Source organism: Caretta caretta, chromosome 1 (assembly GCF_965140235.1).
Source record: "Caretta caretta isolate rCarCar2 chromosome 1, rCarCar1.hap1, whole genome shotgun sequence".
In the NCBI taxonomy this organism is placed as follows: Eukaryota; Metazoa; Chordata; order Testudines; family Cheloniidae; genus Caretta; species Caretta caretta.
Genome location: NC_134206.1, coordinates 107842747 through 107858229, shown reverse-complemented (window position 1 = coordinate 107858229; position 15483 = coordinate 107842747). Strand labels below are relative to the sequence as shown.

The 15483-nt window shown below is 36.4% G+C and overlaps 1 protein-coding gene across 13 annotated transcripts in view; it reads right to left on the bottom strand.

The window, feature by feature from the left end:
- Positions 1 to 15483, bottom strand: part of MYO16 (myosin XVI) — a 602174-nt gene that overhangs the window by 260992 nt on the left and 325699 nt on the right. For all 13 annotated transcript variants that reach the window (XM_075129773.1, XM_075129766.1, XM_048854910.2 and 10 more), the window contains 2 exons: positions 13673 to 13738; positions 9005 to 9132 (listed from right to left, as the gene is read on the bottom strand). In XM_075129773.1, the coding sequence (XP_074985874.1) occupies positions 9005 to 9132; positions 13673 to 13738 (194 nt within the window). The remainder of the gene's footprint in view (positions 1 to 9004; positions 9133 to 13672; positions 13739 to 15483) is intronic.

Sequence of the window (15483 nt, the reverse complement as noted above, 5' to 3'; positions counted from 1 at the left end):
AATGATAAACAAAAGAAATAGTATTTTTCTATTCACCTCATACAAGTATTGTAGTGCAATCTCTTTGTCATGAAAATGCAACTTACAAATGTAGGGTTTTTTTCTTACATAACTGCACTCAAACAAAACAATGTAAAACTTTAGAGCCTACACGTCCACTTAGTCCTATTTCTTGTTCAACCAATCACGAAGAGAAACAAGTTTTACATTTACGGGAGATAATGCTGTCCACTTCTTAATGACAATGTCACCTGAAAGTGAGAAGAGGCATTTGCATGGCACTGTTGTAACTGGCGTTCCAAGATATTTACGGGCCAGATGCGCTAAAAATTCATATGCCTCTTTATGCTTTGCCCATCATCCAGAGGACATGCTTCTGTGCTGATGACGATCTAAAAAAATAATGAGTTTATTAAATTTGTCACTGAACTCCTTGGGGGAGAACTGTATGTCTTCTGCTCTGTTTTACCCACATTCTGCCATATATTTCATGTTATAGCAGTCTCAAATGATGACCTAGCACATGTTGTTCATTTTAAGAACACTTTCACTGAAAATTTGAAAAAATGCAAAGAAGATACCCATGTGAAATTTCTAAAGATAGCTACAGCACTCTACCCAAAATTTAAGAATCTGAAGTGTCTTCCAAAATCTGAGAGGGATGAGGCATGGAGCATGCTTTCAGAAGTCTTAAAAGAGTAACACTCTGATGTGGAAACTACAGAACCCAAACCACCAAAAAAGAAAATCAACCTTCTGCTGGTGGCATCTGACTCAGAAGATGAAAGTGAACATGCATCAGTCCGCACTGCTTTGGATCGTTATCGAGCAGAACCCGTCATCAGCCTGGACACATGTCCTCTGGAATAGTGGTTGAAGCATCAAAGGACATGTGAATCTTTAGCGCATCTGGCATGCAATTATTTTGTGATGCTGGCTAGAACACTGTGATGCAAATGCCTGTTCTCACTTTCAAGTGACATTGTAAACAAGAAGCAGAGAGCATTATCTTCTGCAAATGTAAACGACCTTTTTTGTCTGAGCGATTGGCTGAACAAGGACTTCTAGGCTCTAAAATTTTACATTGTTTTATTTTTGAATGCAGGTTTTGATTGTACATAATTTGACATTTGTAAGCTCAACTTTCACAATAAAGAGACTGCACGACAGTACTTGTAGTAGGTGAATTGAAAATACTGTTTCTTTTGTTTTTATAGTGCAAATATTTGTAATCAAAAATAAATATAACGTGAGCCTGTACATTTTGTATTCTGTGTTGTAATCGAAATAATTATATTTGAAAATGTAGAAAACATCCACAAATATTTAAATAAATGGTATTCTATTATTGTTTAACAGTGTGATTAATCACGATAATTTTTTTTAATTGCTTGACAGCCCTAATAAAAATCTTTGAAAATGGTATTAAATTAAGTATTGAAGTTACTCACATAAAGAGATGTTTGACAACAGTGCTTTCTTTCTAGCCATCCATGGCACTGATGGGACATAAAGTTGTCTTACATTATTACATTTTCAGACCCATCTGATTCTACACAAAAAAGGTCCAGGTATTTGTCAGAGAGGGGCCTCATAAACTGATGCAGATTTAGGATGAATATTGCTGATCTGTCTATCTTAGAAGTTTAATTTTGGTTTTTAAAAAGAAATATATTTTTATTTCCATGCATTTCCATGCTGTTCATTACTGTAGTAGTAGGCAGAAATGGCAGAGCTATCAAACAGTTCCATATATGAAGCATGTATGGACTGCATCTGGTCCCTTACCAATATGGAACTACCTAACATTAATAAGGTAGTTAATCCCTTAGGCAGTTCATTAAAATTCCTTTTTGCCCCAACTACTATGAACCAACATGCTAAGAAAGAAGGAGAAGATGGTTTTATCAGGGGAACCAATGGGTAATGTTAAAGTTTGCCCTGAATTTAATGTTAATGTTGATCTGAATTGTCCCACAGTTCACAAATGTAAGTGGGGGGTTCATCATTTGGGAAATATATTGGGACTCTGAACACCTTGATATAGGGAGGAAAACAAGCAACTATTAACAGGTGTAAGCAATTAACGCTGATAGACCGATCTGCTATTACCACATGTCATGACTTTTTAAATAAATAAATATGCAGAAGTGGACACTGATGTAGGTTATGGTTGGTCAAACATTTTCCATTCAAACTGTTTTTTGACTGAGAACTGGATTTTTGACATAACATTTTTCTGATTTCCTTAGAAAATGTTAGCATTTTGTAAAAAAAGAGAACGACACAAACTTGAAAGGTGCCTCATGGGAGTTGTGGTTTAGGTGCTTATACCCCCATTCTCTTCTATGGGCTGGGCTCTCTGGCAGAACACACAATGGCCAAGGACACCTATGATATACTTTCTTCCCTCACCATAAGCTCAGCCCACAGAGAAGAACAGGGGCATAAGGCACCCAAACAACTCCTCTGAGGCACCAAGGTGCCATTTTGAATAGAAATATTTCACGTTTCATAAAGGAGAAATACATTAAAAAAATTTAGTGCAAAGCAGTGCAACTGCTATATCAAATTTTAATAAGGAGAATGGATTGAGAAGCGACATATCTAAGCAGTAGATATGTACCGCTTGTTTCTGTTCAGTTACGTGCTACGTTATATGCAAGGTAGAATAGCTGCTCATAACCACAAACTGAATTTGTTTCTGTTGGGGAAACTTTGGTTTTTTGTCTGGACATTAAACAGAACATTCAAAGCTTTGGAATAATGTCTAAAATGAGCCCCATTTTTTTCCCTGAAAATTGAAACCACTTTTTGGAACCTGCCACTCATTCAACAGAAACCTATTTACTTTGAGTTTGAGACAGCCTGTGAAACATGTCATGTGTGTAAACCACCATCCCTAAGCATTTTATCAATATCGCCAACATGGGTGCTTTTCTCACTCCTTGTGAAGAAAAAAGCCACTCTATTTTTCAATGAAGTTCCTCTTCCAAGTTCCTCCTCTTCATGAAGGTTTCATGAGTGCTACCAAAAGATTTCACACAGATTAATGCCATTTTCATTAGCATCTTGCGAGTGTTTAAAATGAATGAAAACAAAGGGAGTCAATGTGCAGTAGCCATGTAATTCATTATCCAATTGCTTGTCCACATGTCAGGGTGAAATGCACAATGTGTCCCTGAGTCTCTCAGAGTGCCTAAATGTCTAAGGACCAATATCTTTTGGAAATTTCAACAGGCCAACAGTAACATCTCAAAGGAATGCAATGCTATGGCTCTGCACAGTAAAGTTTTTCCACCACTAGCATTAAAAGTAGATTAGGTATACACTATAGTTGTCATCTCAGATATTTTTTAGTGAGTGAAGTTTTGGGATAAATTTTGTTTATTTTCAGTTACCAGAAAGTACTAGAACCAGAAGTGCAGAATACTGAAAAAAAAATAGGTTATTCTTGCACTATTTCCATTCATGACTTGAATGAGAAGTCAGAGAAGTCTTGTTCATTTGAACTGCCAACCAACTTTGGCAAGAGATTCCAATAAGCTATAAATATGCACTAAATTTTTGGATGCTCCTCTGAACCCAAATTCTAAACACTTCCTGGTGTGCCAATTATTAATGCTAAAATCTATTCTGATACTAAGTTATACACAGGTTGAAGAAAATCAGCTGGCAGATTGTAAACTCTTTGCGGGAGGAGTTCTTTTGTTCTGAGTTTGTACAGCACCTAGCACAAATGGGATTCTGGTCCATGACTGGGCTTCTTAGGTGCTACTGCAATACAAATAATTAAGAATATTAAGAATAGCTATAAAAGTATTGTGTTTATATAAACATGCTTATTGTTATATAATATTGACATTGGAGATAGATGTAATCCTTTTTTTTTTTGCAACTGGAAATAATGCATCACTAAAATTTTTTAACCAGAATTATGTACTTTAAAAAATAAGATGCACAATAATGCATTAATGCTTTCTGATGATTAATTCTAGTAGAAAATAAGGGGTGATGAAACATTGAGAAAACAAAACAAAATTAGGTTCCCCAGTCTATCATTTTTAAGGGAAGAGAATCTCACTCCCTTTCAGATTTACACTGGGTTTATAAATGTGGCTTATTTAGTTATTAGGCCATTGGACATTAACATTACTGGTTGCTAAAATGGGTAACAGACTAAAATAATTCCTCTGATGTATGTGTTTTAAATGCTTTGTTTTAATCACCAAATTAGACATTAATGTCCCATAGAAGAGAGGCTAAATTTGCTAAGGATGCTTGGCTCTCACCAAGATATCTATAAACTATTGTGTAGTTAGGCTTTCTGGATAATTATAATGCTTATCTTGTCAGTTCTTAATGCATTTCTAAAGTCATGAATGCCTTGAGGGGAGGAGAACGAGAACTTAAGCAAGCAAGAAAAAAACAATGTATTAGAAACTGGTTTGATACAGGGAAGTCCACCCCTTGGCTGTAATAAGCGCATAGTACAATCTAGCTATATTTTAACACGAACTGCACCCTGCACTGTTTTTCCTCTATTAAACATTACAAGTCAGTGGAGAGAATAGAAAAAAAACACACCAAATTACGCTGAATAAATGGCAAAAAAAATCTACACACAATCCTACAGCATTTGGCTAAATGCATCACTAGTGTAACATCATGCACTTCAATCGAGTTAACCTAAGGAAACATTTGGCCATTTGCAGAGTGGAAAAATGGAAATATTTGCTCATAACACCAAACCCCCCAGGGAAGAGACTTAAGAAGCATATTTGCACGAGAAAAGAGATATTTTAAGAGAAAATATGAGGAGTTACAGAAAGCTAATTAAGCAGACAGATTGCAGATGAGCTGCAGAAGAATTGGCTCTTTTGCTAATTTGGGGGAGATTATGTGATGGAAAAGAGAGGAAATAGATGGTAGATCAACAACGGAACCAGGCACAGGGGAAGATCAGGTGCATGAAGTAAACTGAAGCAAGACAATAGAGAACTTTAAAGGCCAGGGGAAAAGTTTTTACTGAATCCCAAAAGGAAAATATAGGGCCTAATTCTCATTTGCAATAGAGCCCCTTTACTACACTCTGTGAAGTGTAAAGATCCATTGAAGTGGATCCAAATTACAATTACACCCACTGTGAAGGCAATATAAATTAGCCTTAGCATAAATGCAAACAAGGCCCACAGTTCTTACCCAAAGAGTAAGACTGAATATAGGGTAGTGTTGGATTTTCGTTTGGTTGTTTTTTGTGGGTAGGGGTGGAAGTCAGTAAATCTCTTACTATGTGGATCCACAAATGTCTACCCTCTGGGGAGGTCAGAGGGCAGGAGCCATGGGAGTCACTGAAGCCCTCTGTTTATCCTCAGGCTGGGTGGAGGATTCCTTTATTTATTACTATGTATTTGTATTGTGGTAGTAGTTAGAGGCTCCAGCCCCATCAAAGTTGTACAGACATATGATGAACAGACAGTCCCTGCATTTAAGAGCTTGTAATCTTAGTGTAAGTTTAGAGACAACAGGGAGAGACAATAAAGCAACATGGGGGTGGGGGAGTTGATATACAAGGAAATATACTGATAGTATATTTCCTTGTATATCACTATGTATGTATGTATCACGATGTATATCACTGCACTAATTGAGCTGTCTAGCTGCATAAGGCTAGATTACATTTTGAACTAAACCACAGCTATAGAAGATAGACACTAAATTCACTAATAAAACAAGATGACGTGCTTGATGAGGGTGATGAGGATGAAAGAGTGTACAGTATGTGACACTATTTCCAGGTTTCCATAGTGTCTTCCAAAAATGTATTAGATTGTTTGATGTACTGCAGACAAAATAAAGCATTTCTGTAGCGTGTGTGTTTTTTCTTTCTTTCTTTCCAGACTCTTCAGGAGGAATTCAAAAAAGGGTAATTTGGTCACAATAGTTGCGTCGCTTTATTCTTGTGTAACAGTAAGCAGTTAATGTGAGTACAACATGTTGACAATTGAAAATGCAAAGCAAAACATACGTGCTAAGTATTAATACTGTGGGATCTGACTAATTTGCTTATCTACACATCCCAAACTTTGCACTCAAAATTGACAACCTCTCTTCACTCGTTAGTAAAGATTATTGTAGTAAGAACTATTACTAAAACACCATTATTTTTATAAATGTTCTATGCTAAGACTATAGCGCATTGACAACAATAATTAAAACTAGACTAGGATCGGGGGTAGCCATGTTAATCTGTAACCACAAAAACAACACTGGACTCCTTGTTGTAAAACTAGACTAGACTTGTCAAACAAATGAATATCTTTGCTTATTTTTCTTAACACATTTCACTAACTCATTAATTCCCTTTGCATGTGCAGACCCTTATGCCAGCCTGGATTACCATTTAAATTCAAGAGGACTCCACATGGTGATACAGTCTATCCATGTGAATCACTTTACGTGATCAGGGCTTCCTGCAATAGCTCTCCTGCTCATTAGTACATATTAGCAAGATTTTACTGTATTAAGCAATTACTAAAGACAAACCAAACAAGGACTAACAAGATCAGCATGCTTCAGACTCTGGGCTAGCTGCTTGCCTGTGTGGAGGGCTGATACTTTACTCTCTACTGCTACACTGGTACGTTGGATAGTTCAGACTACCCACCTGACCCAGAAATAGAAGAAAATATCACAAGGAGAACAAATAAAGGATTCCTGTTAACTCAGAAGCCACTGTCTGTGTCATTTTGGAACCACATCACTGATATTTTATTATTATTAATAATGTTAATGAGACTAATAAAGGGATTTCTCATGACCACTTGTGACCAGGAGAAATGGCCTTACAAAAATTGTGTTTAGCTTTGGTTTTGGTTTATATAAAATGGGCATAAATTAACTAATTAAAGTAATAAAATTATTTAATTTTTAAATAATTTAATTAATTAATAAGATGAGCATTCATTAATTAAATATATGAATCTCGGCATTCAAACCCTGCTAATGATTCATGATGGGGGTTATATTACAGTTGCACATAGCAAAATCTAAACTGATTTCAGACAGGAAAGAACTTTTGAATATCTCTTCAAGTACTTCAGAAAATTCTCAATTCCTCCTGGTCTTTCAGGGTATGTCTACACTGCAATTAGACACTTGCAGCTGGTCTATGACTGGGGCTTGCAGGGCTCAAGTAAGGGGTTGTTTAATTGTGGTGTAGACATTTGGGCTGAAGCTGGAGTCTGAGCTCTGGGACTCCGCCACCTCATAGGGCCCTAGAGACCAGGCGCCAGACAAGCCTGACCATCTACACTGCAATTAAACAGCCCCTTAGCCTGAGCCCCACAAGCCTGAATCAGACCGCGGGTGTCTAATTGCAGCATAGACATACCCTCAGTTATTGTTAAAGAAAAGAGAGAGGGCGAGTATTGTCCAATGACCCTAACTGTTAGTGTTAGGCTATCCAGTAGGTCATAGCTTTACAAATTATTTTTATTATTTATTATTATTACTTTTATCTGACCCACCAAATCTTTCTCTTTTCAGCTTCCAGTTCCATACTAAACTTTGGATCCAATTAGAGTCCAACTAAAAGGTGCCTGAAATGTGTATATCTGTGGATTGCATTTGGATATAACATACAGACATCAAGTTCTAATGATCTCAGCAGAACACTCTAACATCATCCCTCCATCAGGTCACTGATATACTGTAACCTAGAATGAACTGGATCGGGGCTCAACATTCTGAGCTCTGCTGAACCACTTATTGCCTCCCTCCTTATCTAAAATTATCACCATCATCTGCTCTGTCGCTAAACCAGTTCTTTATTGAACTGAATATCTCTCCATTTATAGCATTTGCCAACATTATACATTAGTATCTTAATTTGGTATCTGACATTTTTCAAAATGTAAGTAGATTTTATCTATGGCTCCACCTCATACACTATTGTTGCCAACCTCTCAATGCTATTAATCTACCAGTTATGTCCCAAATGGATATGAAATGAGTGTTCATATTCTGTGGAGCTCTTCATCAAAAATACTGAATGCCAGGAAATTTCTTATTTTTATCAAAACGAATTATTTCACCTCAATAAAAATATAATTAAAGAGAATGTGAACACAGGAAAGGATTTTCTGCTGCTTCTGCGTAAAGGTCACTGTTCCCTGCACAGTTCAGTAACATCTCCATTCTGAATATGTTGTAAAACAGGTTTATGGTTTGTTTCAGCCAATCAGCAGTCAGTTTTTCCATAGAAGTACAGCTTTGTTTTTAAAAGTGCACAGTATTTTTTAAATGAACACATATTACACACGGTTACTTAGTATATTCAGTGAAGCTCAGGGAATATACAGTGCTTCTACTGATTAGAAAAACATTGATCTATTAAAGTACAATTTAATGAAAAGTATACATGTGATTATGCCTATTCACTTACCTCAACTTTCATAACCATGAGGCAGTTTGATTAGCCAGTTCTGTCTAATTTAGGTATTTATATGGCCCCTAGTGCAAGCAGCCCCACAATCCATAAAGTATTTATAACTACAAATACTTCTATCCCCATTTTACAGGATGAGGAACTGAGGCACAGAAAGACTTGCTCAGAGTCACCCAGGAAGTCCATGGCAGAGCAGGGACTTTAAGCCGTGTCTCCCAAATTCTAGGTTACATCTGAGCCATTGGACAACCCCTCCTTTCTAGTTTGGATCCTAGTTCATAATCAGTTTGATATAACTAAAAAACAAAAACAATTTTGGACAAATCTTTGTTATTAAAGATGCAGTTGAATGAAGCTGATATTTCCCCAATAAAATGAATAACATTTAAATTGAATTAAATATTTTCTTTCACACTGTTATGTTGCAATATATGAGACAGGTGAGTAAATCAATTGGAGGGGAAAAATAAAAAGGAAAGCTTGTCTGCAGAGTCCCTGGGGAAACATTTCAAAGGCATGAGTTATACATCACTTAATAGAAAGATAGATTTTCACCTGAGAATAAAGCATTGAGGACGTCGCTCCTGGAAAAGCATGTGGTAAGCCCTTTCAGCACAGGAGAATATATGTGGGGGAAGTGAGGAACACAGTTTGCCAGAGTCACTTAGGTAAAGTTGGGTGACCTGAAAAATAACTGAACATTAACACAGGTGGCAAATTCTAAACCAATATTGTTTCATCTCTTCAATAAGGGGCTTCCTTAAGACTCCTTGGACAATATAAACAAACTATTTGGGTTCCTTAAACTATTTGTAAAGCATTTCATTAAAGCAATAAATATATCAATATCACCACAAGAGTTCTATTTAAGATATGCTATTTTAATACTTAATTATAATAATGGTGGCCAATCATGCACATTTGGCCAATTGTTAAAAACCAGATAATATATTAAGATACATTATTTATACTTCACATGATAATCCTTCAATGTCCTGGTTTTAAAATATTAAACAAAAATAGCATGGCTGCCCTCTGAAATAATAAGACAGAGATCAATGAAATTAGGTTACAAGTTAATTAATTTATTATATGACACAGCAGTCTCCCAGTAATACTTTATTTGCAATTTAGAAACACTTCTGCAATACACATAATTAGCAGCATGCTCTACTCTCATTGGCTAAAAATGGCAAAAAGCAGTTATCCTACTGTTAGCCTACATTCCTCTGAGACAAGCCTGACATTTAAGGACTGTTAACTAATTAGAATCATAGCCTTCAGCAAAATTGGCTTGTAAATATCTATAGTTTAGCTCATTTAAAAAATGCTGAGCCTGACTTAAGTACTATTGTTATTCACTAACTGTATCTCTGTATTAGATGAGATAACACAGAGCTACTCACCTACCCTAGAAAGTGAATATTTCCTTTTTCTTTTTGTCATGAATAGCAGAATATTTCAACAAGTTACAAACCACAGACTCGATCCTAAAAAAACTTGATATACACGACTAGTCCCATTGAACTCATGTGTTAAATATTTGCAAGATCAGATTCCCAATTAATAAATCAGACTTTTTATTATTTATATCCTATCATAGTCTTAAAGAAATACTGCATATAGGTAGCAAGATGGGACTATTATAGTACTTGTTGCCTTTACAAGGGACTACTTACACACCACCCAGATGACACCTGTAGGTTCCTAGGAGCTATTATTGCTTCATTATTATAAATTGACACTGGCACCAAGTGCAATAACAGAAATCTGTGTTCACTAGCATGTACTTTATATCATCTGTGAAAGAAAAGTTTCTCATAAAATGATTTATTTTCAGTAATTAGAAGGTTACTAGAAATAAGTGTTGGAGGTCATTGGAGTATTTTTAAAGCTAAAGGCTTTAAAAGATTATGAGAAGTGATTTTAAAAAAAGTACATGTGAAATATTGCTGTTGTTGAATGTGATCTTTTCAGTACTTCATCAGTGGCTTTAAAAAAATACTGTCACCCCCAATGTTTCTTTCTATTTTTGACTGACAATAATTGAAAAAATAAGGGCAGTAACTAATTAGTCACATTGTGCAACATGTCAGCATATATAGTGGTTTATGGATTTACACAATCTATTTTCATTACATTAATACTCAGCACATCTAACAGTTATGGGATTCAATGTAATATAAGCTAAGGAGATGCAGAACATTTCTGTAATTAGTGCCAACCAACCATACCATCTTGAAATGCAATGGCAATCAGAAGTCACCACTCAAAATCACCACAGTAATCTTCATAAGAAAATATTTTCTCCGCATATTTAGATAAAAAATGGCCCTGTATTTCTTGAATATTTTGAGTTCAAAAATAAGAAAAATTTAAAGAAATAAAATTTGCTTCTTAATTATTCTTATTTCTATTGTGGTATTGCCTAATGGCCCCAAGACAGGGATCAAAGCTCCATTGTGCTAGGTGCTGTACAAACACAAAACAAAAAGACATTTCCTGCCCCGTGAAGTTCACAGTCTAAGTAGTTATTCACCGAATCAATAAATATTTTAATAAGGGTTAGTCTTTCATGTTTTTTTTTATACTACTCATATTATCAGGGTATTTATGAGCATGGTAAGTTCTTTCTCATTTCTCCTTGTTCAAAATACTTTTCCTTATTTTTCTTATTGATAACAGGTTTTTTAAGGGTTTAATGTCTCAAACATTTTTGAATAATTGGTAATTTCACTCTCTCCTCCTTTATGATTGGGTCAGCTTTTTCTCTATTAATTTGTTTTTCACTGATATGTTTGTAAAATTTCTTTATATTCCCATATGTCTACAATTAACATGGTCTACTTTTTGTCTGGCCTCCTCTTTCCCCAGAATAGAATCCATTTTGATTGCCTTGTTCTTCTTCAGTATACAGTAAAGGATCTTAGACTGCTCCACCATCTGCATCAGCTATTTCTTGTTTCATACCTAATTCTTTGTCAGGGGAATTGTTGCTTGTTGCACCTCTAGTCTGCCAGGATTTCCCAGCCTTCTTCTACAGTGGTAGATTTTAATACTTCCTCCTGTCTGGCCTTATTCAGTAGGATCATGATCCAAAGCCCAACAAAGCCTATGGGAATGATAGCCATTAACTTCAATGGGCTTTGGAACAGACACCAACCTACTCCTACTGAAGTCAACTGAACAGCTCCCATTGCTTGCAAAGAGAGCAGTATTGGGTCTTGATTTCTTAATTCCTCCATATCTGCTTTCTTCGCATCCAAAATACTGATGATGGTGCTTTCTGAGAATCTATTTCCTAACTGCTGAGTTGCAGTGCTTTGTGGTCAATGATGTCCAGCTTCCCTCTTATTCTTACATTTTCAGAAAGTGCCCCTTTGCAGGTCCGAGGTAGATCCAGGATTATTCCTCCTCTAGTTGGAAGAGATTAGTTTATGTTCTTGAACAATGTGGTTGGTTTGTAGAGTTACACCGAGTATGGACTGCCTGAATGATTAAGTCCTTCATGATAATTTTGACATAAGGGCAAAAATCAGATCCTGTTGACTTTTACCTCAAAAACAGGGACAAAATAGCACCAGCCATGTTATTTTGCCATTACATTCTGACCAAACAAGAAATACCTGCATAATACACAATGACCATGCAGATAGTTTACTCTGTAAGAAGTGGAAGTAATTACAGTGGGCAAGCTCATAGGAGATCAAAGGGTTATGTGCTAAAATAGACAGGCTAACCCTTTACCTTTTGCCATACCCCATAATTCCAGCAGTGCACTTCGCAGGTTTTGGGAGAAGAGGCAGAAGCAGAGGCCTGGTGTACAAACTCAATACATAACTAATGCCCAGGCCTGCCTTCCCTCCCACTCCGGCCATAGATGCTACTACAAATTCAGAGTTCTGGTGTCTCCAGTGGGAGGGGAGCGGTCTTGGACCCGGCGTCCTGCTTCCCAGAACCCCTGCCATCTCCTCATTCTGCCTCCTCTACCTCTTCCTCTTTCAGGGTCACTCTAGGAGAGATGGCAGCTCAGTAAGGCCATACGCAGCAATGCAAAGTGAGGGGAAGAGAACCCCTTGCACATGCATGTGCCTCTTGGAACGCAACTCATGTATAAGACAGGACCCCCACTGACAAGGAAACTGGAAAATGTAGCACATGCGGAGACTTCAGTTTTACACTGTTAATACCTGTTCGTTAACAAGCTGTATTGTTGCAAACATTTCTGAGCTATGCAATGGGGTAGCCTCTAAAAACAGTGCGTGGCTCACCAAAGGGTTTTAGTGGATTTTGTGCCCCTGTACTATCTTAAGATTGCCCAGTCCTATTCCAAGAGGAAAGGGCTTGAGGAATTCCATATTCAGACCAGGTGGGTGATTTCCAATTTAAGGACCCAATTTTAATCTGCTGGCCCTGCCACATGTACTTTACACCATTTGTTTCCCCCAGTTTACTATTAGGTCATACATGGGACATTTTAAACACTCACAACCTACAGTCTGCTAATGGTGATTCTGAATACTACAAACTCTCTGTAAATCTTTCAAGCAAAATTACTACATGTTTGTACAGTGCTTAGCACAAGGGCCCCCATCTCAATATAACAGAAATAAAATATAATAATAATAATTAATAGGCAATATTTAATGCTTCACACTGACACTATATCTAAAATGATAGGGCTAGATTGAAACATGACATGTAAAACATAATGTAAATGTATGTTATGCCTACATTGCAAGAGTAACAATGTTTTGATACTGAAATGACAGACACCTTATCTATAAGTGGATTGGATTTCATCAAGTAAGATTAGTGAAAGAGAGCTTTGCCCAGGCCCAATTGAACTATCACTTTTAGGTACCTTTTTTCTTTTTTTTGTTGGTACCCAAATAATCCATGAATGAAATATTGTTCTGCTTGTTGTCACCTCTAGCAAGATTTCTGTTTCACACTAGTAGCACTCAAGGAGAAGATAAGTAACAGGCAACATAATAAAACAAAATAAAAATGTTTATGGCCTGAAGGAGACATTCATAAAGATATGAACAAGACACTGTGCACCTTAGGCAAAATTAAAGGTATTGCTACTAATGCAAAATTCAAATGAGATGTTCCTAACATGAAAAGAACAGAGATATTGCTTATTTTTTTTTATTTTTAGTGCTTTGGGATCCACTGAAATAGATCTACATCATAACATTTTTAGAAGAAAATACTTACCATAGTGGAATAAATTGGAAGTTCTTTAAATGGATTAACCAGCAACAGTATATCTCCAACGTAGGTCTGGAAAAAAATTATAATTTGTTTATTAAGTGATAAATTGGATCTTTCAGGAAGTTAATGATTCCCCTCCAGAAAAGACTTTTCACAAAAGCATCTGAAATCCAGTAATCAACAGACGAATTGCGAGTTCATAGTTCCACAATTCAGAACCTTTTAAATTCTTGCTCTGAGAAACTAAGATCCAAATTTACAATTCAGATTGCATTATTATAAAAAGTGTAATTAATACTAAGTGCTTCATAAAGTAAAATGATTAACAAAGGAATTGCATTGCATATATTATTGTAAGATTATTTGTTAAATGAATCTGTGATTCACCATTTGTTAAACTTAGCAAAAATGAATGAAGTTCCTATTACACAACCCAATTCTTCCATCACCTTTTTATGGGATAGACCATGCTAGTAGTGCTAGCTGAGTTAGATAAATTGAATGGGTATTAAAAAAGTTGTTACTGGGATAAATGACAGAAATCAACATAATTATGACAACCTAGATACATATAAATCAAAATCAAAATATTGACTCCACTAAAGTCAATGATAAAATTCCCGTTGTATACAATGGGGCCAGGATTTCACCCGCAATATTAGAACACACACTACATGAATCCACTGGGCTGCAGTCTCCAGTATATCCTGACCGCTTTTTGCCTTACTCCTTACTCAGCTCCCAATGGACTATAGCTAAGGTCTCCACACATCTCCAGGTTCCTGACATAGGAGGCATGGCCAGGTTGTCTATTTACTGGATTGCCATATCAGCTCTTTGGGGCCACAAGCAGCCAGTGCAAGGCTTCTCTAGCTTGTATCAGAAAGCACACCAGTGATGGGATGGCCTCAGGAACCAGGATATTTAAAGATGACTTTAAACCACCTTTCCCACCCACCTCCACCCCAGTTTTTCACCCACCAAAGATTGCCCATAACAGAATCTGGGACCATGGATTCTTACAATGGTATTTAGTTTTTAACCTTGTTCATACATGGGGACAGTTGAAGAGTAGTTTCTATAAAGAATAATAACAATAGAACATAAGAGCAAGCCAACTGAAACACATATTGGCCCTGATTAACACTATACTCTATAGAAAAATACAAATAAACACTGAATAATTGTTTGGTGGCAAGTGCTTTTCTAATTAATTCATAAAATTCTAATACCATGAGGTGCTTTGTCAAACTGATAATGACTGAAATAATAGCTGTAGTTGTTGAGGAAAAGTAGAGTTTAGTAATTTTTTTTCACATACTAAAAATAACACGAACTTCTGTTGTTGGCTTTACATTGTATTAGAACATCAAAAAGTGTTTTTCAACATATTCTTAATCAAATAATTCAGTTATTATTGTGCTTTTAAAAGATTCTGCCCACAAACACTGACTTATTTAAAGAAAAATGCGTCAGACACACTGCTACCAAAACAAAACAAAACAAATGTGGATGTGATTGCAGAGCCATTGGTCATTATCTCTGAAAACTCATGGCGATTGGGGGAAGTCCCGGACAACTGAAAAAAGGCTAATGTAGTGCCCATCTTTAAAAAAGGGAAAAAGGAGGATCCTGGGAACTACAAGCCAGTCAGCCTCACCTCAGTCCCTGGAAAAATCATGGAGCAGGTCCTCAAGGAATCAATTCTGAAGCACTTAGAGGAGAGGAAAGTGATCAGGAACAGTCAGCATGGACTCACCAACGGCAAGTCGTGCCTGACCAACATGATTGCCTTCTATGATGACACAACTGGC